The 26,605-nt window shown below is 43.2% G+C and overlaps 1 protein-coding gene across 1 annotated transcript in view; it reads right to left on the bottom strand.

Moving 5' to 3' along the window:
* Window positions 1–2,459: 2,459 nt before the first annotated feature.
* LOC311065365 (nitric oxide-associated protein 1-like) overlaps window positions 2,460–26,605 on the bottom strand; it is a 30,318-nt gene continuing 6,172 nt past the window's right edge. The window contains exons 4-13 of the mRNA XM_084085679.1: window positions 22,273–22,542; window positions 20,269–20,507; window positions 19,298–19,507; window positions 16,449–16,613; window positions 14,449–14,562; window positions 12,544–12,635; window positions 12,033–12,164; window positions 8,757–8,873; window positions 7,007–7,124; window positions 2,460–5,706 (exon numbers count right to left, since the gene is read on the bottom strand). Coding sequence (XP_083941805.1) covers window positions 5,450–5,706; window positions 7,007–7,124; window positions 8,757–8,873; window positions 12,033–12,164; window positions 12,544–12,635; window positions 14,449–14,562; window positions 16,449–16,613; window positions 19,298–19,507; window positions 20,269–20,507; window positions 22,273–22,542 — 1,714 coding nt within the window. The 3' untranslated portion in view covers window positions 2,460–5,449. The remainder of the gene's footprint in view (window positions 5,707–7,006; window positions 7,125–8,756; window positions 8,874–12,032; window positions 12,165–12,543; window positions 12,636–14,448; window positions 14,563–16,448; window positions 16,614–19,297; window positions 19,508–20,268; window positions 20,508–22,272; window positions 22,543–26,605) is intronic.

Here is a 26,605-nt window from a genome sequence, read left to right as displayed (position 1 = left end):
TCCCTTGGAGATAGGAGGCATTCCAGACTGAGAAGCGAAGAGAGAAATAAAAGTCCGCCGAACGTAGCGAAGCAGGTTGGATCCCAGGCTACACAAAATCTGCATAATTTGTTAATAGACTATACTATTGTTGTTGTTATGTTATCTAATTGAAAATGCCAATAAATATATTGTTTTAAAAAGAAAAATACTCTACCCGTAACGGTAGTTGCCGACAGATTCAGCTGCGGAGCTCTGAATCTGTCTTGAGCATACATGGCAACTGGCGGCCCAGGGGCCACATGCGGCCCCCCACCTTCACTTAATGCGGCCCGCAGGTTAATATCAGAACACTGATATATTATTGATTTCAGCTGTTTACAATTCCTAACATGCAAACATGACCCGCTTTCATTACTTCAGTCTATATTAGTAGCTTAATGACTAGTACTAAAATTCTATTGTCTTTTTTATGTCCAATATATTTGTATTTAAGTTCATAAAATGAACATAAGTATAACTAAATGCATTTGAAATTAAATAAAAATGTTACTTTTCAGAATTCCAATTGAAAAATAGCAAAAATTAATTCTGGATTCCAATTGAAAAGTAGCAAAAATAGCAGATCTACAAGCTCAAAACGCGTCGCGCTGCGACGTGTTTTGAGCTTGTAGATCGGCTATTTTTGCTACTTTTGTGTGACATAGAATGGCAATATGCAGTGTGGCCCTCTGGAGTGAGTGTGGAAATATAGTGGCCCTCTCCGTCATCAAAGTTGCCCACGTATGGTCTTGAGAGATTATCAACACGACAACAGAAATGTACAGACGTGACATGATGCCATTATCAGGCCCGGCGGTCTGGTTTACATACTGTATGTCGTCTCTGTCGGGTGGAAAACCTCATAATGTCCACAACTGTTACTTTTCAGGATGCAAATTGAAAAATAGCCAAATGTAGCAGATCTACAAACTCACATTTGTTTTTCGTGGATCTGCTTCTTTTGATGCCTTTGTGTGATGCTGTAGTATGATCAAGTAGGGCGTTCATTTAAAGGGCAACACCACTTTGGTAGAGGTTTGGGTTGTTTAGTTACCTTGCCATGATGTAACTCCAAAGGTGGACAAGAAATCAAAAATAATTGCTCCATTGATTAGAAATTGATAATTCAAAATATGCTCCTCATTGACTTACATTGTACGGTAAAACAGCTCTCAAAGTCACTCTTTTAGCACAGAAATGAACCCAAACATAGCTGATTCAGACAATATAGACTATAGAGCATCACCAAACCCAGTACTGTTTGTTTTTTCAATAAAAATGTCAACTTCCTGTTGATTTTACTATTTGAAGATCCGGATCCGGATCCGCCGATCCAGTCCAGGTTTTCTACTTATTAAAAATGGCAAAATCAACAGGAAGTTGACATTTTTATTTAAAAAAAAAAACAGTACTGGGTTTGGTGATGTTCTATATTGTCTGAATCAGCTTTGTTTGTGTTCGTTTCTGTGCTAAAAGAGTGACTTTGAGAGCTGTTTTACCGTACAATGTAAGTCAATGAGGAGCATATTTTGAATTATCAATTTCTAATCAATGGAGCGATTATTTTTGATTTCTTGCCCACCTTTGGAGTTACATCATGGCAAGGTAACTACACAACCCAAACCTCTACCAAAGTGGTGTTGCCCTTTAAGGAAAAACACAAAACGTTAGAATATGGAGATAAGAGGTTTATGCAGTGACGATATGTCATAAATGACTGATGTCATAGATGACTGATGTCATAGATGACTGATGTCATAGACTAGCCACATGAAGATCCACATGGAAGCAACGCTGTTATTATACCCCGTCTCCCCCGTCTAAGTTAACCATTGTTACATATTTAGCTTGATTAACAGCTTGTACCTGCCATTGTTTGTAAAGTAGTAAAAAAAAAGATAGATTAAAAGAACCACTGACTAATGTAGGGTTGTTTTTACTGATGTACTTTAACCGATAAACATATTTGTTTCACAACACAAAACACTTCGTATCACACTGTCCACTGTACATGTTTTAAATAAAGCTTGGCAAACTCCAGAACCCTGGTGTTTTTTTTCTAAGTGGCGTCTTAAGTACATACTACATTAAATGTAGTATCTGGTGTTAATGTACTCCAGAATCTAAAGTAAAAAAAAGAATATTACCGTAAATGCTTTTCATAGTACAAAGCTTTATTAAAGGTAGGGTAAATTGTTTTTTTGTTAAAAGGTTAAAGCACTATATTCCCATAGTTTGTTCAATAACAGGGGTCTCCATGTCTCTCCAGCTCTTTAATAAACAGAAAATACACTTTTAAGTAGTTGACAACATTTCAGCCAATCAGGAGAGAGTACCCATTTATCAGATTCATTTTGACAGTCATCCAGTTTTGTCCGCTCATTTCTTTGTGTCATCACTTCCAATTTCACTTTAATCTGTATCCTGACTGAGTTCTCTATCCTGATTGGTATCCCGGCCTGAAAATGCATTTTCTGATTAATAAAGAGCTGGAGAGACATGGGAGACTGCTGTTACTGAACAAACACTCTAAAGCAACATGCATCAGAATATAGAGCTATTTAACACAAGAAAATCCCTTACCCTACCTTTAAGTTTAACTTAATTGTCTTATATGTAGCATGACATCCTATCTACCTTTAAATATATTATGGTTAAAAACTGTACAATTATGGGGAAAGGCCTGCTACCCCTTCAACCAAGTGATTCAACTATGATTTGAACGTTTTGAAAAAGTACTTGAATTAAAGGCAAATAGACTGGATCATTTCATCCCAAATCCATTCTTTCAGGTGAACAATCTCAAGTGATCAGAAATGTTTTAATAATGGCATTGAAAGCTGTACACTAGATATACATATTGTTTGTATGGTGGAAATAAACAATATAAAAACCTTTCACGATTCAAATTCAAAAATAGCGAAAGCAGTAGATCTACAAGCTCAAAACGTGTCGCGTTTTTTCAAGCTAGCAGATCTGCTGCTTTTGTGTCACACTGTAGTATGATCAAGTAAGGCATTCATTTACGAAAAGAAAACAACAAGTTAGAATATGGAGAGACGTGGACAGTAGGTGGCGACGGTGTGGCAGTAATAAACATCACTACTTCTATGGCCTATGCTGACAGCATGTTTGCATTTCCAGAGGCTTAAGTACTATATGTCGACTCCGTGTGGTCTTGTTGACACGAGGCCACTTCTCAAGTTGTCTTGGTGAGAACGTTAGTTCTCACGTGAATTTATGCAGTCCGGATAGTCAAATAGCACTTTAATCAAGTGCTTGCACACACAACATTGTTTTTCTTTTGTCTATTCTAAGGGGCCGTGTCCACAGAGAACACCTTTTGAGCTGAGGAGCACTTTGGATATCTCTGCTGTCGGGCAGAAACCAACTATGTCCAAAATATTTACTTTTCAGGAAATGAAAAAAAAAGAAGGAAAAAAACACTTTTAAAACAACACAATACTGCCTCATCAAAGTTGGTATGGTGACTTTATACATTGTCATATTTACTTGAATGTGTCCTTATATTATCATTACTTTACCCAAATACAGCTCAAGTGGAGTTGGGAGGTTTTTGACCCTTAATGTGGAGATAGTTGTTTTGTCCATCATTGAATAGAATGAAGAAGTCAGACAGGGAAAAAAACAGTTTAGTCAGAAGCGCTTTTACATACTTTTCATTGGTTCAATATAAAACCCACACACAGACGTTCAATAGCACTATTTTATTAAAGAAAATAAAAAAGATGAAGGAGATGGGAGGTTTGTGCCCGACAGTGACAATATCGTCACGTCCATAGCGCTCACACACAGCGTGATGCCCGCACTGTTCCATCCTATCAGCCATTGAAGTGCTCTGCGTTATTAAGCACAAATATCTTTGCTGAAATATGGACTTCTCATGTAGTTACGATTCAACGTCGGCTCGTAATTTACGGGGTTCTCAGACACAGCCTGGAGGATCAAAAAAGAAGCGCAGCTTGAAACGCCCAGGAGCGTCAATGTCTGTGTTTTCCTGTTGTCGTCACGGCCGATTCTCATTTTACTCGATCAGATGTGTTTGTTTTACTTTGTAACTGATAATTAACAATGCAACTGAAATGGCAACATTCCTCCACTCAGCTGACAAATGACAGCTGAGTTGTGACGATCCCACACCCGTCTACACTACAGACTTGGGAGGACGATATGAGGAAATGGCCTAATGTAACATTCGCCAAAATGTTATTCAACTTAACCGAATCAACGGCAGTGGATGGTAACCGACAGGACGCTCTGAAATGTGCAATGGGATATCAGTATCTCCACAGCAAAAAAGTTGGTGTTGTGCTACTCCATCAACTGGATGGCTTTGTTATTTTAAGGCAAGTGTTGAACCGAGCCTGTGCATTAATAACGACCCACACAGTCCGTGGGTGTTGGTACCGGAGGATGGTGATATTGAGACGGCTGGATGTACATGTACGCGTGTCGCTGGACCTGGTCGGTCGTGCAGTCATGCAGCAGAAATCATGTTTAAGGTAGGTACCATTGCCGAAATGTATTTAAGTGGGTGATTGATCGACGTTATGGCTAAAGCAAACAATAAACCTATCCAACATGTGAAAACAGGCATTAAAGTTTCCATAATCAATGGTGGTCAAAAGACTAGCCATGGATCACACGACACGACGGTCGTCTGTCACGACCGTCATGGATGAGTGACGGCCGTCAAGTGCTTACCCCATGGCCACGGATGTTACAATTATGTGCGGGCCCGCAGAAGTACCCGTAGACTCAATAACAAGCATATTAATCCGATCGGTGCCCATTTTCTCACAGAGTTATAATATATCAGAGTGCAGCACACCTCCCAACCGACAGGGTCACGTGGTAGTGAAAGTAAATGGAAAGCAAAAGTTAGCTTTTGGGCGGGCTACAGAACAGCCAGCGGAAGAGAGCTGCTGGGGCCGTTCATAGAAGGGTGTAGCCCATATAGCAGTTACCTAGGTTTCTGTTCTTTTGGCCTTTTGCCTGTGTACGTTTCTTGAAAGTACTATTTTCATTTGGCTATTTTTGGACAGCCCTGCAATGTATATTATTGCACAAGAACGTTGGTGTTGGAGAGTTTTGGTAAATAAAAAACAGCAAAATGCATTCTTCGACGGTTGTCTAATTCTTGGAGCCTTGAGCCATCGGCCAACCTTTACATGTAGAACCAAAGAACCTCACGGGTCCATTTGGTTGGTCGTTGAAATTAAAAAGTGTGAGAACCACTGGTCTTATAATTGCTGACGTGAAGTCCACATAACCAGCTCTGACAGTGTAGATACAAAAAAAACGGTTCCCGGAAACCAAAATGTGATGGAACCGATTCTGGTTCCTCAAATGTTGGTTCCTTCGGTTCCTTCAGGTTTCCGGATCCCAACTCTACTCACAACTCTACTCACTTCTGACTTTTCTTCTTCTTCTTCTTCTTCTGCTGGACGTTCAGTCTTTGCGCCCCCTTGTGGGACATGGTGGAGTCCACCAGCGCGGGGGGCTTGGTGGTCTTGTAGGCGGCTGACTTCCTGACGCGCTCCCCCTTCACGTTGACGATGTGGGGGAGCAGAGGAGGGGTCCTCAGGCCCAGGCTGGTCCCCTGGGGACGGTGGGCCCGGAGCAGCATCTGGTCCCCTTCCACCCCGGTCACTGCCACCCAGCCTGCAGGGAGGACATCAGAAATCATCTTCATTGACACACCACAGGTTGACAGCAAGGGCCAAGGATTGGATATTTACGATGAGACCGACACGGAAGCTTATGAATGGCCAGAGTGTGGCACTGTTTTACCCTGCGCCGACCTGCGGTGTCAGAAATAATTTATTTTAACGCAAGTGAATGGGTTTTTTGACAAACTTTAGACTAGATTTTCTTACCGTAATAAAAATGGTCATAAATTCTATATGCTTCCAGTCGCTAGTTTAAAGTCTCCTTTCAATCATCAGGATATGCGTTTTGCTAAACTATGGTCCCATTTATTCTAAAATTGACGATAAAGTAGGCTATGCTCCAGGAGGGGCGGGATGATTTGATTGACAATCTACACAACCAATAGCATTCATTCCCCGCCCCGCTCTTGATTGACAAGCTACCCAACCAATAGCATTCTTTGGGGGTTGTTTTCCGGTTCCCTGGTCACGTGTCTGGTCTCAACCAATAGCGTTTGAGTTCCGGCGTGGCCAACTGTATATATTAAAGATGGGAGGATACACGTTCCTGAACTATCGGCTTCATTTTCGGTCTGTAGAAAGCAGGGGAGTGGCTTTGTCCATTCATTTTTTACAGTCTATGGTTGACAGGTGTAAAACAGTGTTTTTGTTGTTTCCAGAAAGGAGAAAGAGAAGAGGGGGAGCAAGGGGGGAATGAAAGACAAATCAGCAAAAGATATCTACAGTACATACAGCATACGTATACAGTATATATACGTCAAAGCATATCTCCGTCCGACACAGTGCATGAGGTTAGACATAAGGTGCATGAACATAGCAGCAGGTATACACTATACATGATATTTGACATTAAGGTGCATAAGGCGTACAGTATCAAAGAGAAGATCAGCGCATTGTCCACGAGATTAAGGTGCAAAGAGTGTCAGCGGAGTGTCAGAACCACATAGTGTGGTTACAATTGTGTGCTTTTATGTTTTCTCTTTTTATTTAAATATATTTTAGCTGGAGCTTCTCAGCTGAAGATTGTCACCTGTCTGTTAGTACTCTGTACCGGAGTGCCTCTAAGTCACAATAAAACTGAATCTGAATCTGAATATAGTTTTTCTGACTTCGTCACCATCTGGTGGCCTTTTGAAACTTTAAAAACCTGTTGACATGTATAAAAGGAATCAGGGAAAAGTTTCATCTGAATTCATAACACCATTAAGACACTGGTTCAGGTGTTTCTATCATCTGAATGGTCTCATCAGTGTAACAGCTCATGTATAAACAGTATTTAACATGTGTGTGACCTGCGGAGGACAGTGTGAGGTCAGCGCTGGCAGTCAGGTGACCCTGTCCCTCCAGTGTGAACTCCTCCCACACCAGAGGAGGAAAGTCCTTCATTCGCTCCTCGCCTCCCATCGGCACCTACACACACACACACACACACACACACACACACACACACACACACACACACACACACACACACACACACACACACACACACACACACACACACACACACACACACAATAATTTAACGATTTAGGCATTTAGGTGGCGCTCCTACATCAAATGCATAGAGACAGTGTAGTGTCTCAGTAAACTATAGGATACCAGGTAAACTATTAACTTAGCATCTGTTTAAATAACACGCCATCTAAAAGAAACATTGTGGTCAACAAAAACAAGCCTAAAAAACCACAAAACAAACACCCTTAATTCAGACTTTTAAGTGAAACAAAGTTATCAGGGATCCACAATGTCAGAGATTTTGTTTCTATTCAAGCCATGTGACTGAGGCTTTTATTAGAACATGGGTCAGGAGTCAGTGCCTTGCTCAGGGACAGTTTCTAACTACAGGTCAGAGATTATTAAACAGAAAGGTTTCATTTGATAAGTGCTGCTAATACATGCTAGATGTGGAAAACACCATAAATTATGTCCAAAAAATGTTACTTTTCAGGATTCAAATTCAAAAGCATTAAAAGTAGCAGATCTACAAGCTCAAAACACGTCACTTCGCGCCAATGTTTCGAGCTTGCAGATCTGCTACTGTTGATGCTTTTGTGTGACGCTGTATTATGATCAAGCAGGGCAGGGGTCTTCAACAGGGGGCAGAGTTACTAGAGGGGGGCCGCCAAATGTTTGTGTGATATGATTTACATGAAGAAAAAGGAATAAACCCGCACACTCGTCTGCTCCAGTGAAATTGTATTGACAAGGTTTCGAGCCAAGGATTGGATCTACACTTTAAACACGATGTCTCCAAAAGGAATGAATGAAGACTTTCCAATCAGCCATTTTCTTTAAGTATTCTCTTTTTGCCCATGTTTAATGTACCTGATTATTTAAATTCTGTTTGCTATAGATTTTATTAATCAAGTGTCCATTTGTGTTTTTTTCCACTGCTGTTCTGTGGATATGTAAATGTTGAACACTGTATTTATTAGATGTTTTTCTCTAATCTTTATTTGATTACCCTGTGGTGTTGTCCCACCCACTGATTGATAACGTGACCTGTGGGTGTCTATATAAGTGGGTGAGGTACACACTTCCTGAGTTTGACCTGATGAAGAGCCTTGGCTCGAAACGTTGTCAATAAAATTTCACTGGAGCAGACGAGTGCGCGGGTTTATTCCTTTTTCTTCGTATTACTTTCAAACCCAGCACCTCAATGAAGTGATGTGCGTATTCTATTAGTTTTTATATGATTTACATGAACCATTTGAACCCTAGCATCCCTACTCTGAGGAGAACTTTAGCCAAAAAATAGCCGATCTACAAGCTCACAACGCCTCGCGCTGCGAGGCGTTGTGAGCTTGTAGATCTGCTATTTTTGGCAAAGAGGTATAGGTGTAGAGGGAGAAGTTTATCTGGAACACAATTTTATACAATATAGAGGTGGTCCCTGCTTCATCTCTCTCTCAGCTAGGGGGTCCTTGGCCTGAAAAACGTTGAAATCTCCTGAAGCAGGGCGTTAATTTACGGGGGGGGAAAAAACACAAACAGTTTAAATATGGAGATATTAGGAGGTTTCTTATGTAGAGTTCTCACCCCCAGCAGACTGTGTCCGCTGTGTTTGAGGTAAACATCGTCAGCTCTCTCCAGGCTGGTGATGTGAACTGGAAGCATGTTGGAGGCAACAACACTCAACCAACACGACTTCTCACCCTGTAGAGACACGTGAGTCACATTAAAACCAACACTCTGCTGGACTCTGACTCTGTCTGTCCCAGTCAGTCAGTCAGTCAGTCAGTCAGTCAGTTTGACTACTTGATCCACAGCAAATTGAGACCATGGAACCAAGTAGCACGGGCAAGGCCTAACTACTTTAGCCCGAAACAAATCGGTTAAAAACAGGACAAACAAAAACATTATTAGCCTAAGACAGAACATCACATACAACACCAGAAATTGTGTTTATCTGATTACTTGCCAAGTGTGTGGATTACAGTATGTAGGAGAGACAAGCAACTCCATAGCAAATAGAATAAGCCAACATAGATACAACATTAATAATGAAAAAGATACCCATTTATTAATTGTTCAACACTTTATGACACATGGGATTGATACTATAAAAGTATGCGGCCTGGAATACAATGACCGCTGGACAATTGGGCAGAGAAGATTCCATGAAAAAGAATGGATTACAAGACTTAGCACAAAATGGAAATTATCCACATATTCTTACTAACCTAAACAATGGAGTTGATCACCTACATCAACCACAGAGTTGAGGGGGAGATCTCATTGTTGAGTTAATGAGAATATTAATGAAGACACATTGATACCAAGAGCCATCAACATTTGGACCATCAACAGGGAGCTAATTGTCTTCCAAATTGGAGGTGTGAACATCAGAACTGTGGATATGCTAACTTGGTTCCAAAACTGTATCCTTTCAGCATCTACCCCATAGTCATAAAATATAGTGTAAACACATCTTTAAATGGAATTAAGAAATAGTTTTAATCCGAGGGTATGCGGTTACCCTGACTCAGAGATTAGACGCCTCTGCCCTGCACAGTCTGAGCCAAATCACAAAACCTTAATAACAGAAATAGTCTAGATAAGCTTAATTAATTGCAAAACATGACACCCCTTATTCAAAACAGATGGCGAATGCATTCTTCTCTTTATAGGGCCTACACAGGTAATAAAATTACATGTGAGACCTTTATGAATTGAACCTCACAGTCAGCAGTCAGTCAGTCAGTCAGTCAGTCAGTCCTTTATCATCACTGGGATTCAGCTGATGTCCCTTAAACCAGGGGTTCCCAACCACCGGTCCGCGGCCGGGAAGTCCAAGTTTTCCCCGTCGTGAATCTATAACCTTGTGTCGCCAGGATTTTCCACAGAGCAGAGAAAAAAGTTGAGTCGGTCACATGAAGATACCAAGGATTAGTTAGTGATGTCACTGAGGCTTATAAACAGCTTTGTCCGTTCCTGTAGTGACATCACTGTTGAATCCTTGCTATCTTTATCTTTGCCTTTGTTTCAACATGTGTTGACGTGCGCCGTGCGACTACAAGCTATAGCCAATTTTGTCACGATGATGATCGACCGCGCTAATTAAACATTAGTCTCGCGTAGCCAGACAACTATTCCACAATCTCTGAATGCTATATAGAGTCTGGAACTACAACTCCCCAAATCCGAGAGAGGAAGCTGGCACTTCCGTTCACGAAAATATATTTACATTTTACTTTTTAATTTCCATTTTTGCTAAACAGCAAGCTAAATACACTTAGATGATTTGTATTTATATTAGGATAAATTTGCGCGACTGTAAAAACTAAACGGAAGTGGGGAGGACTGAGGAGGCTTCATATCCGGTTTATATTCTAATCATGATCACAGCTTCCGAGTCCCAGACTGTATGACCGGAGACATTTGAAAATTGTGGGAGGCAACAGTCTGGCCACGCGACGCGAGACTAATTAAACTTTAAACAGGATTATTATTTCATGTCAACATTCAAGTACATCTATCAGAAGATGTAACTCAGGTAAAGTAATGCGTCACTCTGCAAGTTTAACCATAGAGTTAGAATTTAACTAATGTTTTCCACCTGTCCAAAGTAATTTCTGATAAGACACATATCCTTTTTTTAATCATCCTGTCCTTGTTGATATATCGCCATTTAGGTAAATGATATAACATTATGTATACATTATGTATATAATATAATATATATAATAATATAAAAATAGCAGCCAGTGATGTGTCATTGACCGTCAGTCAACTTTGCCCCCCCCCCCCCCCCCCCCCTCGTTGACTAAACGGTCCCGGCACCGAACCGGGTCCAAGCACCGGGCACCATGTCGGTCTGCGAAAGGTTTTTGAACGGTCAGCTGGTCCGTGGTAACAGAAAGGTTGGGAACCCCTGCCTTAAACAGTAAACTGAAGTAATTAGTAGTCCAACTAGTCCATAAAGGTCTACAAGTACTGGAGTAAGCTGAGCTTTACAACTGCAGAGTAGTTCTACCCGAGTAGATATAGAACACAAGTACAGACTAGTAGGCTGCAACACAAGTAGTTCTGAGAGTAATAGAAGCAAAGGAAACCACAGTGCTGCTTGTGGTGACTGAGGCAGACTAGGGAAAAATGACTGAGGCACTCCGTCTTCACCCATTGAGACCTGATGCCGATTCTACATGTCTCCTAAATCTCAAAAGTTTTGTGAAAAAACGTATGTTTCTATATCAGTGGTGCTCAATCTTTTTCATGTCAAGGACCCCCAAAATGATATGTATTTGGCCACGGACCCCCATCAAAATATGTTGTTCCAGGGACCCCCCCGAGAAGCAAAGATTTGAGTTAAAAATGTTCGCTTTGAAAATATATATATTCAAAGATTTGCACTAATTTTCACGATTTTTCAAAAATAGCAGATCTACGCTACGAGCTTGTAGATCTGCTATTTTTGAATAGCCCAAAGTGTAAAATAATGCTGTTTAGCTCAAATCTAAAAATGACACAGTTCCCGGTCTTAATGGGTTAAGGTGAAACAAAAAAGGATTTATTTGAGCAGATGAGCAAGGCAGCAGCTGACCGATGCGTTTTTTCCACACTTAGGTCTTCAACAGGGTTCCCTGGTCTGCCTTCACCACAACCCACAAGCAGCACTTTGGTTTCCTTTGCTTCTATTGAGTAGTCCTATAAGTACTCCCACAATTACCTATACTTGTCTACCCGTACCGAGTAGTTTTATATTAAGAAGAGAGTATTACTACGGTCTTTATTTAGTCAGTAAACCTTCCCTTGTTCAATTCAGGTTAAAAGCCCTGAAGGCAAAGAGACAGACAGACAGACAGACAGACAGACCTTTAAGTAGTCGATCCTCCCCACAGCTCCCAGGAACAGAGTCATCCCAGGCTTCAAGACAAAAGTCCTGGGAACGATGGCCTTAGTGGCCACGACCATCTTCACCTCCTCCTCTGTCAACAAGCTGAGCAGCTGAGACACACAGACAGACAGACAGACACACACACACACACAGACAGACAGACAGACAGACACACACACACACACAGACAGACACACAGACACACAGACACACGGACAGAAAGACAGACAGACAGACAGGCAGACAGACAGAGAAACAGTCAGACCACAGACAAAGATTCATGTTATCTCTGTCTACTATGAAATGAAAACCTACTCAACAGACTACATGAAGTGTTGTGTGTACAGACTCTGTTTCACTCTATATTGTTATTTTTGCTTGGCCTCTTATTCAGTTCTTATTCAGGCCTGTGTGAAGGTTTTATTGTGACATCATCTCTCCATATTCATTGAATGTGATGGATTATAGATTAAAGTTGATTGAACTCACATCCTGTTCCTTCATGATTCCAGGTGTGTCGTACAGCCAGTGAGCGTCTTTCAGCTCGTTGTGAGTGAACTCCACCACCGGAGCACTGGAACCTGACAATAGAAACAACAATAAACCACTGGAACCTGACAATACAAACTACAATAAACCACTGGAACCTGACAATACAAACTACAATAAACCACTGGAACCTGACAATACAAACTACAATAAACCACTGGAACCTGACGATACAAACTACAATAAACCACTGGAACCTGACAATACAAACTACAATGTCCTATTTGACTCAGACCTAAACTTCACAAAGCATTTTTCTAACATTTCAAAAACAGCCATCTTCCAAATTAGGAATATTTCAAAAATCAGATCATTTATCTCATTCAGCGATGCACAAACCCTTATTCACGCCTTTGTCACTAACCACTTGGACTACTGTAATTCACTTTTTTCTGGACTCCCCAAAAAGTCAATCAATCGCCTCCAACTAATTCAGAACACAGCAGCTAGAGTTCTTACTAGAACCAGGAGATATGACCACATCACCCCGGTTCTTGCTTCACTGCACTGGCTACCAGTGGCGTTCAGAATTGATTTTAAAATTGTATTGTTCGTTTTTAAAGCTCTGAACGGACTTGCTCCTATTTATATTTTTGACCTCCTGTCTCCCCACAAACCCACCCGCAATCTCAGATCTGCACACAAACTTTTATTAGACCCCCCCCCAGACAAACCTTGTGACAGAAGGTGACAGGGCATTTGCTGCGAGGGCTCCATTTCTGTGGAACCAACTCCCCCTGCATATTAGACAGGCCACTTCGGTGCCCACCTTTAAAAACCTTTTAAAAACCCATTACTTTAGAACGGCCTTTACCTAGAAGGAATTAGTCAGCTATTTCTCTGCTTTCAGTCTTATTTTTGATGTTATTATTTTTGTATGGTTCCTTTGTTTGTAAATTTTCCATCACTGAATTGTTTTTATATTCCCTATAAATGTATTGTATTTGTATTGTTAAGCACTTTGTAAACCTGTTTTTGAAAAGTGCTATATAAATAAAGTTTATTATCAAAGTTTATTAATAAACCACTGGAACCTGACAATACAAACTACAATAAACCACTGGAACCTGACAATACAGATCTACAGATCTGTATCTACAAGCTCTCAACGCCTCGCAGCGCGAGGCGTTGAGAGCTTGTAGATCTGCTATTTTCGGCTAATGTTCCCCTCAGAAAAGGAATTCTAGGTTTCAAAGTGTATTCTAGGTTAGTGTATAAAAACGAAATCCTATCACACAAAGATTTGGCGGACCCCCTATAGTAGCTCTGAGGACCCCCTAGGGGTCCCGGACCCCGTGTTGAAGACCCCTGCAGTAAACTATAGGATCACAGGTAAACCAAGAAGCTAGCATCAGGCTAAACAATATACTATCAAAATAATAATCTGTACATTGAAACTACAGGATACTTGGTAAACAATGAACCTATATGTATATTAAATAACATGCTATCTAAATGAAAACATGTTTTAACATTGTGGTCAAGTAAAAAACAAGCCTAAGTACTAAGTAGTACAAAAGAACAAATGACCAAGGTGGGTCTGCATGGTCGTGTCTCTAGCATCAATTGAAAACACTACCACTGCAAATAGCAAGTGTTATTTTATATTGGATACAAGCTCGGGGCTTCCATGAACAAATGTGTTTATCGTCAAAATGACACCAAAGTTTCAGCAGACAGAGCTTAATGAGGGCTACAGTACAGTACACACACACACACACACACACACACACACACACACACACACACACACATACACAGCGCTGCATGTGACCAACCAGGCGTGTTATTATGTTGTCATAATTCATAAAGTATTTAACAGGGTGTTATAGGCCGGGGACTGACCTGGTCTGCTGTCCTCTCCACTGTCCTCCTCGCTGTAGGCCAGACTGTCTGGATCAAACTCTATGAGCCGTCTGCTCCGGTCAGCCTGCACCCGAAACGTCCTGCCTACACGACCTACACACACACATACACACACACACACACACTCAACAACACAATACTGGCATGTGCTTTACACGTGTTTTAATAGTAGGGGTGTAACAAACAAAAAAAGGCATGGGTTTCCGAGGCTAGTAGGGGTGTAACAATCAGGGTTCAAGACTAAGGGAATTCCGACGTCCCGGGGAGGTAAAAATATGTATTTGCTGGGACGCAGACTGGGGTACGATTTTTTTTTTGAGCCAACTGTGCATATTACTCACTGCTCAAACGGTGCACAAACTCATGGCACGAGAGCAGAGACCGCTGCACGAGACATAGACATGTTTATATAACGATTAATCAAAGTTACCACAGGCAGTACTGATCATCCTCCTCAGGCACAACTTTAGTTGCAAACATGCAAACATGTCCTAAGAGGTTTCCCTTGGACGGTTATTTTGGGATGGTTATTTTGGGACGGTTATTTTAGGATGGTTATTTTGGGATGGTTATTTTGGGACGGTTATTTTAGGACGGTTATTTTGGGATGGTGGAGGAAAAAGTGTGCAGCCCTGGTAACAATACCGAACCAAATGGCCCGTACCGAACCGAACCGAATGAACTCAAATACAGAGTTACCATAGTGACATATTAAGCTGGTGCACCATACCCAGTCCCAACACCAACACTTATCAGTGGAGTGTTCTCACATCAACATCCTTAATGGTGAACCGTGAAAAGGCTTCTACAGTCCCTTTTTTTAACCAACTTTGAACTTTGTTTTATTCGTAGATTAACGCCTTACTTGATCATAATAGAGCGTCACACAAAAGCATAAAAAGTAGCAGATCTGCAAGCTTGAAACCCGACGCGTTTTGAGCTTGTAGATCTGCTACCTTTTGAATTTGAATCTTGAAAAGTAACAGTTTTGGACACCTGACAGAGACGATATTAGTTAGGGCATTATTTGACTTTTCTGATGAGGAAATAATGAGACTCAGAGTCTCTCTCTCTCTCTCGCTCTCTCTCCCCCCCCCCCCCCCGCATGGGACATTACTTTTTCAAACAACCACGGACTACTTTTTTCCGCCGATAAAGTATAGTTTTGGACCGGACCGCAACGGAGGGGCGCAGTCTCAAGCGAACTAGAGCCACGAGAGACACCACCGAGCGCGAGAGTTGCCGTGCCGAACGTTTTGCAAAGTTGGCTCGTGCATAACTCAGCCCCGTCTGAGTTATGTACCGATAGGCACAGAATCCTAAATGATGTTTGCCCCAACTGCCACTCAAAAGTGACTACTGTCCAATCACAGCGCGTCTTTCCCGGGACTTACCCAGCTCTCAACTTCCGGTCCACAACCTCAGTGCACTAACACAGTGGTTCTCAAACTTTTTCATGTCAAGGACCCCCAAATTGACACTTATTAGCCCGCGGACCCCCATTTGAAAAGATATGCCAGGGACCCCCATAAGAGAAGATTTTTTTACGGCTCTAGCAGTGATTCTCAACCAGTTTAATTTCAAGGACCCCCCAGTTTGACATGCATTAGGGCTACGGACCCCCATTTAATGGCATTTTTATCTCTGGGACCCCAATTTATATTGTAAAATCAATGTTAATTTAACTCTGAGAGTGTACAAATGGAACCAAATGGATCAGTTAGGGTCCATTTGGTTCCATTTGTACACTCTCAGAGTTACAGACCTATAAAGGTCCATTTGGTTCCATTTGTATGCTTTCAGAGTTACAGACCCATAAGGGTCCATTTGGTTCCTATCCATCATTTAGCTGGGTACCCCCTGGAACTCCCTCAAGTACCCCTGGGGGTCCCCGGACCCCACTTTGAGAACCAATGCGACTAACATAGCTCTCTCTCTCTCTCTCTCTCTCTCTCTCTCTCTCTCTCTCTCTCTCTTACCCACTAAGTATCCCTGTTTGCTGAAGTGCTGCAGCCTCTTCAGCTCTTCGGGCGAGAGGTCGCCCTCTGTCTGTGAGGAGGCCGTCTGCAGCCTCTCCTGTCTCCTGAACATCCGGTATGGAGTGGGGTTGATGATGGGGAACTTCAGCAGGTTCAGGGTGGTCCCTGGGTCAACAACACACAGAGAAGAGCTGTTATCCAGAGGTAAACAATGGGTCCATTGCTGCATCTCATAAGAACAAGATCAGAACCAACAGCAGAAGCTCTGCATGGGAAACAAGTTCACACACTAGACTGTTGGTTCTCAAAGTGGGGTCCAGGGACCCCCAGGGGTACTTGAGGAGGTTCCAGGGGGTCCCCAGCTAAATGATGGACAGGAACCAAATGGACCCATATGGGTCTGTAACTCTGAGAGTGTACAAATGGACCCTAACGGGTCCATTTGGTTCCATTTGTACACTCTCAGAGTTAAATTAACATTGATTTTACAATATGAATTGGGGTCCCAGAGATATAAATGTCATTAAATCGGGGTCTGTAGGCTAATGCATGTCAAACTGGGGGGTCCTTGAAATTAAAATGGTTGAGAATCACTGCTAGAGCCGTACAAATCTTGGGGGGTCCCTGGCATATCTATTCAAATGGGGGTCCGCGGGCTAATAAGTGTCAATTTGGGGGTCCTTGACATGAAAAAGTTTGAGAACCACTGCTTGGTGGAATCGTTGCTCTCCGGCAGAAACCTTGTATTCACCCGTTTCCTAGGCTGTGTGTTTTCCACTTCCTGTCGATTTGATCCAATGAAATCCAATGAAACTGGTCAGATGACCAATGATATCCAATGAAATGGACAGGAAGTGGAAAACACACAGCCTAGGACACAGGTGAATAGAATGCGTTTCCTTTGCTTGATGTTATAGGCAACGCGAGGCAATGTATTACAACAACAAGGCAATTCAATGTGCTTTACACAAAATATCAGGCAAAGGAAACACATTATAAAAGACATTAGCCCATTGAGACCTGAAGCCGATTCTACATGTCTCCTAAATCTCAACAGTATTCTGAAAAACTTATGTTTCTATATCAGTGGTGCTCTATCTTTTTCATGGCAAGGACCCCAAAATGATATGTATTTGGCCGCGGACCCCCATCAAAATATATTGTTCCATGGACCCCCCAGAAGCAAAGATTTGAGTTAAAAATTTTCGCTTTAAAAATATATATATTCAAAGATTTGCACACATTTTCACGAATTTTCAAAAATAGCAGATCTACAAGCTCATAGCGCGGCACCGGCTATGAGCTTGTAGATCTGCTATTTTTGAATAGCCCAAAGTGTAAAATAATGCTTTTTAGCTCAAATCTAAAAACGACACAGTTCCAGGACTTAATGGGTTAGGATACAATCAAACAAAAGTAAAAATAACAATTGCGTAACTTTTTATAAAAGTTAAACAATACGATATTGTCTAACTCCGATTCCAATATCAACCGAAACAACACATGCAGGCTTTTTTTCACCAAAACTAAATGTCAGGTAACAACATCACATACAGTATCTCCTACAAGGCTTTCCAAATATTTACATTCTGAAATGCTGAAGCCTGCAGCAGTTCAAATAATAAATACAAATCAACAGAGTACAGAAGTCCTGACGTCACTCGTTCATCCCCTGGTTCGTAAAGTAATGTCTCTATGGTGAATAACATTGGGTCATCTTAGAATCGTCTCATATAAGAATTGTGGTCCAAAAATAAACAAACTGTCTCGGCGATATTGTCAGGGAGGAGGTTCTGTATCGTTTATGATAGTCAGTCACTTATATTTGATAAAGTCTGTTTCTGGCGAAAATTTAACTAATTCGGCGGAAGTAACATTATCGTTTTCTCACCGTCAGTTGATGCTTCATATCCATAAGAGTCAAACCGCCGGGGTCATGAGTTTATTTTTGTAACACAGTTCTTATTTGACGCGATATTAAACACGTCTATGGGGATTCAGAACGGGGTGTGGAAAACCACGAACCAGGTAGGATGTGTAAACTACGTCAGACTTCGGTGCTCTATACCGATATTCTCAAATCTAAAGTTTTCTATTTTCTATGTGTGGAGTTTGCATGTTCTCGCCGTGTCTCCTAGGGTAGTTGATACCCTCACAAAAACATGCAGTAATCCTGGTCGCTATACCGCCTCCCCCATGACAGCCGGGGCGCCTGATGGGGGGGAAAGGAACTGGTTGGAATAACGTGTTCCTTCCACGTGCTGCGTCCTACCAGGGAACTCCCCCCTGTCAGGTGACAAGAAGGTCAGTTGGCTCTCATGCACTGAAGGAAGCATGAGCTCGGCCCTGGCCTCCCCAGGCTGTGGGGGACTGGTGTAGGGCTGGTGTAGGGCTGGTGTAGGGCTGGTGTAGGGCTGGTGTAGCGCCCAGGATCACTTAGGAAATTGGCACCGGGTGAAAAAAATGGGTTACAAAAATTGCGGGATAAAAATTATTAGAAAAAAAAATAATAATCTAAAGTTTTCATGTTAATATCGGCCTATAATATCGAGGGGACGATATCATCGGCCATCTCTAGTTGCAGTCAGTGTGTGTGCGTTTGTTTGTTTGTTTGTTTGTTTGTTTGTTTGTTTGTTTGTTTGTTTGTTTGTTTGTTTGTTTGTTTGTTTGTTTGTTGTGTGTGTGTGTGTGTGTGTGTGTGTGTGTGTGTGTGTGTGTGTGTGTGTGTGTGTGTGTGTGTGTGTGTGTGTGTGTGTGTGTGTGTGTGTGTGTGTGTGTCTGTGTCTGTGTCTGTGTGTGTGTGTGTGTCTGTGTCTGTGTGTGTGTCTCTCTCTCTCTCTCTCTCTCACCAGGCCAGGGTGAGATGGTGGCCTTGTGGATGACCTCAGAGCCTTTCGTTTTGCAGTAGTCAGAGTCCAGCAGCGTGTTGAACAGGGTGGACTTCCCCGCGTTGGCCGTGCCCACCAGGAACACGTCCCCCTGGTACTTCCAGGACCTCTGCAGGCTGGAGATCAGGTTCTCCACGCCGTAGCCCGTCTTGGCGCTGATCAGGTGGACGTCTTTAAAAAAAAAGAAAAAGGGAGGGGAAGGCGGGGGCGGGGCACATGGAATAATCCATTAAGACCTGAGGCGATTCTTAACACATTTACTGCCAATCCCGAGATATCTCGGGACATTAAATCCACCCGTTACCCGCGGATACCGAGATATCTCGGGATCGTCTTTTTTATTTTATGTGGAAAAAATGTTTTTTGGTACCATCCTTGATTTTTTTTTTCCCCCATGACGCTTCCGACCCATCCTATGAGAAAATTTCCGACAACCGTTTCCGGTTCGTTTTTTATCTTGAAAAAACGTTTTTTCCCTGGTTTTGGCTAAAGATCATGGTTTTCACACGGTTTAAAAAACGAATGGTAAGCTCCGGTTGTATTTTCTTTTCTTTGATCGACGAACGGTTATCCTCTTTGTGTTTAAAAACGATCTGATAGCCGATCGGAGGCTCAGCTAATCTAAGATGGCCGGTGGGGAAGGCCGGAAATCACGTCACAGCCAAAATGGATATGACGTTTGCAGCCTGTTTTAGCCACTGATACCACAGAAGAAGAAAAAGAAAGAAAAGCCTAAACATTATGAGGGCTCGTACGTCCGTCGTTGCTGTTTATAAACACCATCCGATGGCGGATTTTAATGGATATAAAATGTTTGTGAACGGTTCAAAAAGCTATAAAACTCAAATCGCTGGCAGTGGGTGAGTACCTTATGAATAAACTCTGGCGGTGAATGTGTTAATGTGTTAAATATCCTCATGTTGAATCCATACCTTTCACGTTGTCTCCCAGCCCGGCCTGGCTGCAGTACTGGGTCAGCTGGCGGCGGATCCTCTGCAGGTAGTTGGGGGCGTCGGCGGGCAGCAGGTCCACCTTGTTGCCCAGGACCACCACGTGTTTGTTCCGGCCCACCAGGCCCAGCGGGTCCGGCACCACGGAGTCCGGGAGGTCCAGGAGGTCCACGATCAACAGGACCAGAGCTTTGTGGGACTTGATCCCACTGACCACGTTCCTGCAGTTATAGAGACGTACCCATTAAAGACGGGGGTGCCGTGATTTCCCTCCCCCTAAAACATGATCATCAGGTATTATGGTTATAATAGGAGGAAGATTTTTTTCAAAAAAGTATACAGAAATTGTTAAAATTATGTTTTTATGTGGACACGCCTCCAGTTCATTAAGTATACCTGGTTCTCACCTTAGCACCTCCTCCACCACCTTAGCACCACCCACCTGTCCTAGTCCCTCCTCCTCCTCATGCCCACACCTGTTGTGTTATGATAATGAGGGGGAGGGTATGTTTTCACTGTGTCACTAAAGCGCTGTTTTTCTATTGGCACGTTTGACCCTTAAGGTTTCAGCCTCCAGGAAGAAACTCAAAATAGTCAGAGAAGACATAAAACACCATAAAACCACCACCAGGGGGCTTAATGAAGTTCTATCAACCTCATAGACACATGAAAAACAGAAAAAGTGCAAAACCATGGCACCACCTCTTTAACATTTTTGCCTTCCTGCGATACCGATTCTGACGATACCCATAACTACCGTGTAACGAACCGATACCAGTGTGTAATTTAAGCCAATATTTTTATACTTTGGCTGTTCAAAAGTAGCAGATATACAAGCTCATAGCGCTGCGAGCTTGTACTGTAGATCTGCCTTTTTTTTTTTTTTTTTGGGTGAAAATCTTTGTGTACTGACAAGAAAGAGTTTTGTTCCAGGTGTCCCTGTACCTTAACACATTAGCTGCCAAAGACGTATATATACGTCTTTTAATTTTTTAATTATCAAAAAATTTTTTTTTTTTTTTTTGCATTTTTTTATAATTTCAACCCTTGTCGAATTATGAACAGATTAGGAGCTAAAAATGTTCGAAGATTTGCTGCTCCATTCACTTCAATGTTAAAATTCAAACGGACAAACAATTCACTTTGTTTTTTGGTTTAAAACTACTGCTTTTGAGCTATATTGAAACATCAACCAAACATGTCAACGAGGTCAAAATGACCTCGTTGACATTTGTGAAACCACACCTGAATCTCATCTGTGATTAGAAACCATCTGGGGATCAATCATACTGGAGGAAAAAAATCTGTGGCTACGCGAACAGGTACCAAAAACATGGCAAAACCCTGGCAGGCAACAGCTAAAAATCTGAAAAAACTCTGGCAGGCAATGTGTTAACCCCAGAAGCAAAGATTTGAGTAAAAAATGTAGTTTAAAAAAGTATATATATATATTCACAGATTCAAATATATTATATATATAAGATTTTTTTTCTACAACTATGAGCTTGTATATCTGCTATTTTTTAATAGCCAAAGTATAAAATAATGGTTATAGGCTATAGCTAAAAATCTAAATCCGTTCCCGGATTGAATGCGTTGAACAAATCTGGGACACTGGTTCTCGAGGGGGGGGGGGGGGTCTAGATGTATAAAACAATCATTTGAAACTGGCAGATCTACAAGCTCACAATGTGTCACGATTGTGAGCTGGTAGATCGGCCATTTTCAAATGGCCTGTATAGAGCTGAAGTGGTTAATGTGTGTTTTGCGATAATAATCAAAGTCTAAAAAGTAACTAGTAACTAAAGTTTTCAAATAATTGTAGTGGAGTAAAAGTACAATATATTCCTCTGAGATGTAGTGGAGTAGAAGTAAAAATACTGAAAACTGGAAATACTCCAGTAAAGTAAAAAATACCTCAAAATTGTACCTAAAGTACAGAAGTAAATGTACTTTGTTACTTTACACCACAAAAACAACTCTAACCTGTAGTCCTCTTTAGACATCTTGACCTCCAGCGCCTTCTTGTGGTGGGTGAGGAGGTAGCAGCGTTGGCACACGGCGTTCCTCAGGCCGCCGCCCTCCTCCTCCTGGGCCAGGGGCTTGAACTTCTCTGAGGGCATGTACCCGGCCGTGTGCTGGTCACTGCAGTGGAGCACGGCGCCGCAGCCCGAGCAGCACGTAGAGCTGGCCGGCTCGTCCAGGTCCGGCGTGCCGAACACCTTCTGCTCTCCTCTGGCCTTCACGTTCTTCCTCCTTATTATAACCCATTAAGACCCAGAACACATCTCTGTCATTTTAACATTTAACACATTGGGTGCCAAAACCGGATATATACTTCTTTTGAAAAACTGATGTCGAGTGCCAAAACCGTTTATATACGTTTTTTGAAACAAAAATGTTTTTTTTTTCTTCACAGCACCAGGAGATATGATTCTTCGAAGATTTAGACTTTAATCCACTTCCTGGTTAACTTATGACTTCAAAAGCCTGTATCTCGGCTCCTGTGTACTTTTTTTTTTTACAATGTATTTTTGACTATTTTCAACTGGCTGCAACTATGGAACGGATTACCGAATGTTTTTAATTTTTTTCCCCCGATTGTACGAGACCTCTATGTGTGTAGTCTGGGAGGGTTAGCGTCGGAGCTTGGACAGCAGGGGCGCGGCCACTGCGTTGTGATTCAAATCAACAGCCAATGAAGAAAAGGGGGCGGGATCCACATGCAGTGGGTGATGCATCTAAATAGGATCGACGGGAAGCAATTTCCCCTTGAGAAATTTCGGCCGCCATTGTTGTGTACTGCTGTTTGCCTCTCGTCGGACTTTTTAGACGAGTTGCACAGCTCTCAGACCGGTAAGAGGCGTGTCCGCTCAGATTCAGAGCGTGACGTACATCCCGCCCACAAATACCAGGGCTGTGGCCCAGAAGTTCCTCGCCAGAGCTGGCGAAAACTTCTGGGAACTCAGATTACTATGTGTGTAATGAGGGAATCACCGTGCACTCCAGGCACTCAACGTACACTTTTTTAATATAACTCTGGCACCCCAAGTGTTAAGAAGGATCTGTGTCATTTTTTTTTATTTCTTTGGCTATTCAAAAATAGCAGATCTACAAGCTCGTAGTGCGGCACCAAGTGCCACGCTATGAGCTTGTAGATCTGCTATTTTCTTTTTTTATCGTGGAAACTTTGTGCAAAACTTTGAATATGCGTTTTAAGACGAACATTTTTAACTCCCGATCTGTGCCTTGGTGGGGGTCCCTGGAACAACATATTTTGAGATGGGGGTCCGTGCCCAAATACATATCATTTTGGGTGGTCCATGACCTGGAGGAGTTTGAGAACCACTGATATAGAAACATACGTTTTTCAGAAAACTGTTAGGATTTAGAAGACATATGTAAAATTTCCCAGAAGCAAAGATTTGAGTTACAAATGTTTGCTTTAAAAATATATATATTCAAAGATTTGCACACATTTTCATGATTTAAAAAAAATAGCAGAACAAAATAGCATAACAGCTTGTATATCTGTTATTTTTGAATAGCCAAAGAAATCTAAAAATGACACAGATTCTTTCCCGGTCTAAATGGGTTAAGAGAAGATAAGATTGGCAGCAAGTAAAAAGAGCCATCACAAAGAACTGGGTACAGGAAAAACTGTGTATGGGCCTATGTGTTGCTTTGTGGTCAACAATCAAGTTTTGGAACGCCTACTGAGTGGTAAAAAAAAATACTTTCTGGCCTTGACGGCCCATACATCCAAACAGAAAAGTCCTTTCTGATTGTATTAAACAACGTTAAACTCACCAACATAGCAGCTGTACGGAAAGCTTGAATTATCCTCTTTCTATCTGCAACGTTTTTGTTTCATAAAAATCCACCGTAAACATTATTATGAGCTGCTTTCTGTCAATACATTCCGTGCAGGTGATTATTTTTAGGGGTCAGAGTTTGGAAGTGCTTGTTTTCGCTTTAATCCCTAGATACCTGATCAAATCGACAGGAAGTGACGCCCACAACGCCCTAGGAAACGTGTGGATAGGTTGAAGATGAATCTATCATTAACCCTGCTGCTAAAACCTTCCCACAATCTCCAAGTGAAGGGGATTTTCAGTGGTTGTCCATGATAGCGTCCTAGCATCCTCGCTGTACAGTTTACAGTAATAGTAATCTAATAATAAAGTAACACATAAGTAAACCAATAATCTAATAATAACTAATACATACTGTGGAGTATCGCCACAATGCCGCCTGTCAGGTAAGCACCACACCAGGGAGAGGCCATGGGACAGAGACAGAGGGAGACCTCGCAGGGAGCGCACCAGCCTGGGCAGCGTCATAGAAGGGCGTTACCTGCCACTCACCATCATGAATCAGCCCCAACTGAGCGCAGCTGCGACGACAGGTTAGGTGTGGCACCAATCTACAAAAGTGGCTACTCTGTCTCAGTCTGGCATTGGCTCTCCTGGTGAATGGACGGGTGCTACAGGCGGTAAGGCAATTCTCCACTATTCCTGCACATTACTGAATGTTTATGAATTGTAGTGTTAAAGGACGCTCTCTGTTTACTCCTAGGCAACCTGTGGGAGTTAATCACACATACCTGAGCACAATGCATGGATACTGAGCGATGACGCTGTGGCGCACGGATCCAAACAAAGAGACATTGTGATGCATGAAAATACCCCGACGCGGGGTGAATTTTGAGTTGGACTTTATTATTTGAAGTTACATGAAAAGTAATACCAAGGGCCTGCAGGTCATATATCTGAAAAGGTGTCAAATAAATACCCTTAAGTGGGCTTGTACCCTGCATTTTGTGTTTGGCTTTGATCAGTTCCCCACATTTGGTGGAGAATACGGGTATTCTGATCCACGCCAAACCCAAAAAAAAAAAAAAAAAAACATGGAGCAGGCCAACGCACTTACGGCCCTGTTGAGGAGCCAAACAGATTTGCAGACAGCGGTACAAAAATTAATTGACAGAATTAGCCGTGATGTGGCTAGCACACGCGCCCCTAGAGAAGTACTCACTAAATTGACACCAGAAGATGATATTGAAGCGTACCTGGAGGTGTTTGAGCGCACCGCAGCCCGAGAGAGGTGGCCAGTCGGAGACTGGGCCTCACTCTTGGCCCCATTCCTCACCGGCGAGGCCCAGCGTGTGTGCCGGGACTTAACCCTCGCCGATGCCAGAGATTACAGGAAACTGAAGGACGCCATCCTCGCCACCCAGGGCTACAGCCTCCCAGCTCGAGCGCAGCGCTACCACAGCTGGGCCTACAACTCGGCCTTTCCACCCCGACCGCAGGTGGCGGCTCTACTGCGCAGCGCCCATAGCTGGCTTACCACCGGGGGAGATCCACCTATCATCGACCGCTTAGTGATCGACCGATGCATACGTTCGTTGCCGCCTGACGCCCGCAGATACGCCTCCCAAGTGAGTCCGAGTTCACTGGAGGCACTCGTGGCCCTCTTGGAGAACCACCAAGTGAGCGTGGACATGATGAGGACCACGCGCACCGAAGCCGCCAAGGGCCCTGGAGAGGAGAAGCCCGGCCGCGACCGTCGAAGATCGACGCCACCGAACCCACCTGCCGCCCGGACCGAGGCCGCGGTGGCCGAAGGGCCCACCCGAGGCCCACATCAACGCCGCTGCTATGTATGTGGACAGGCGGACCACATATCCTGGTCGTGTCCCGAGAGAGAGCGCGACGTTTCCATGGGGACAGCAGCCAGCTCCGACAGCGCGCGGCCCTGTCTGCACACCGGTACCAGCCCTCACCGCCAGACGCGCCTGCCCGTGAAGATAGGCCGAACCGACACGCACGCCCTGCTCGATTCCGGCAGCGCGGTGACTCTCGTACGAGCAGACCTGGCCGGAAAGCTCAGCTCCACCACCGTTCCAGTAACCTGTGTCCATGGCGATGTGCGTCACTATCCGGTGACACAGCTCCGCGTCCAGACGCCCCGGGGGGACGCAGTGGTGCCAGCCGGGGTCGTGCCCAACCTGCCCGTGCCACTGCTGATCGGCGCCGACTGCGTCCTCTTCGCCCGGTACTGGGACCCCGGCCTACTACGCGGCACAGCCCGCCACCGTCGCCGACGCGCCCCGCGCCCGGCGCCTCCAGGCGCGCTCCACGCCTGCCCCGCGTTCCGCGCCGCCACGCCGGCCGGCCTGAGTGACAGCTCCCCGGCAGGGGATGGGGGAGACGAGAGAGACGCGAGAGATGAGAGAGACGAGAGAGACGAGAGAGACGAGAGAGATGAGAGGAGAGGAAAAGACCAGAGACGGGAGGTGGAGGGCACACAGGCC

This window comes from Gymnoscopelus microlampas (genome assembly GCF_963454915.1).
Source record: "Gymnoscopelus microlampas genome assembly, chromosome: 18".
Lineage (NCBI taxonomy): Eukaryota > Metazoa > Chordata > Actinopteri > Myctophiformes > Myctophidae > Gymnoscopelus > Gymnoscopelus microlampas.
The sequence above is the reverse complement of the archived record's forward strand: the minus strand, read 5'-3'. Positions and strand labels throughout refer to the sequence as shown.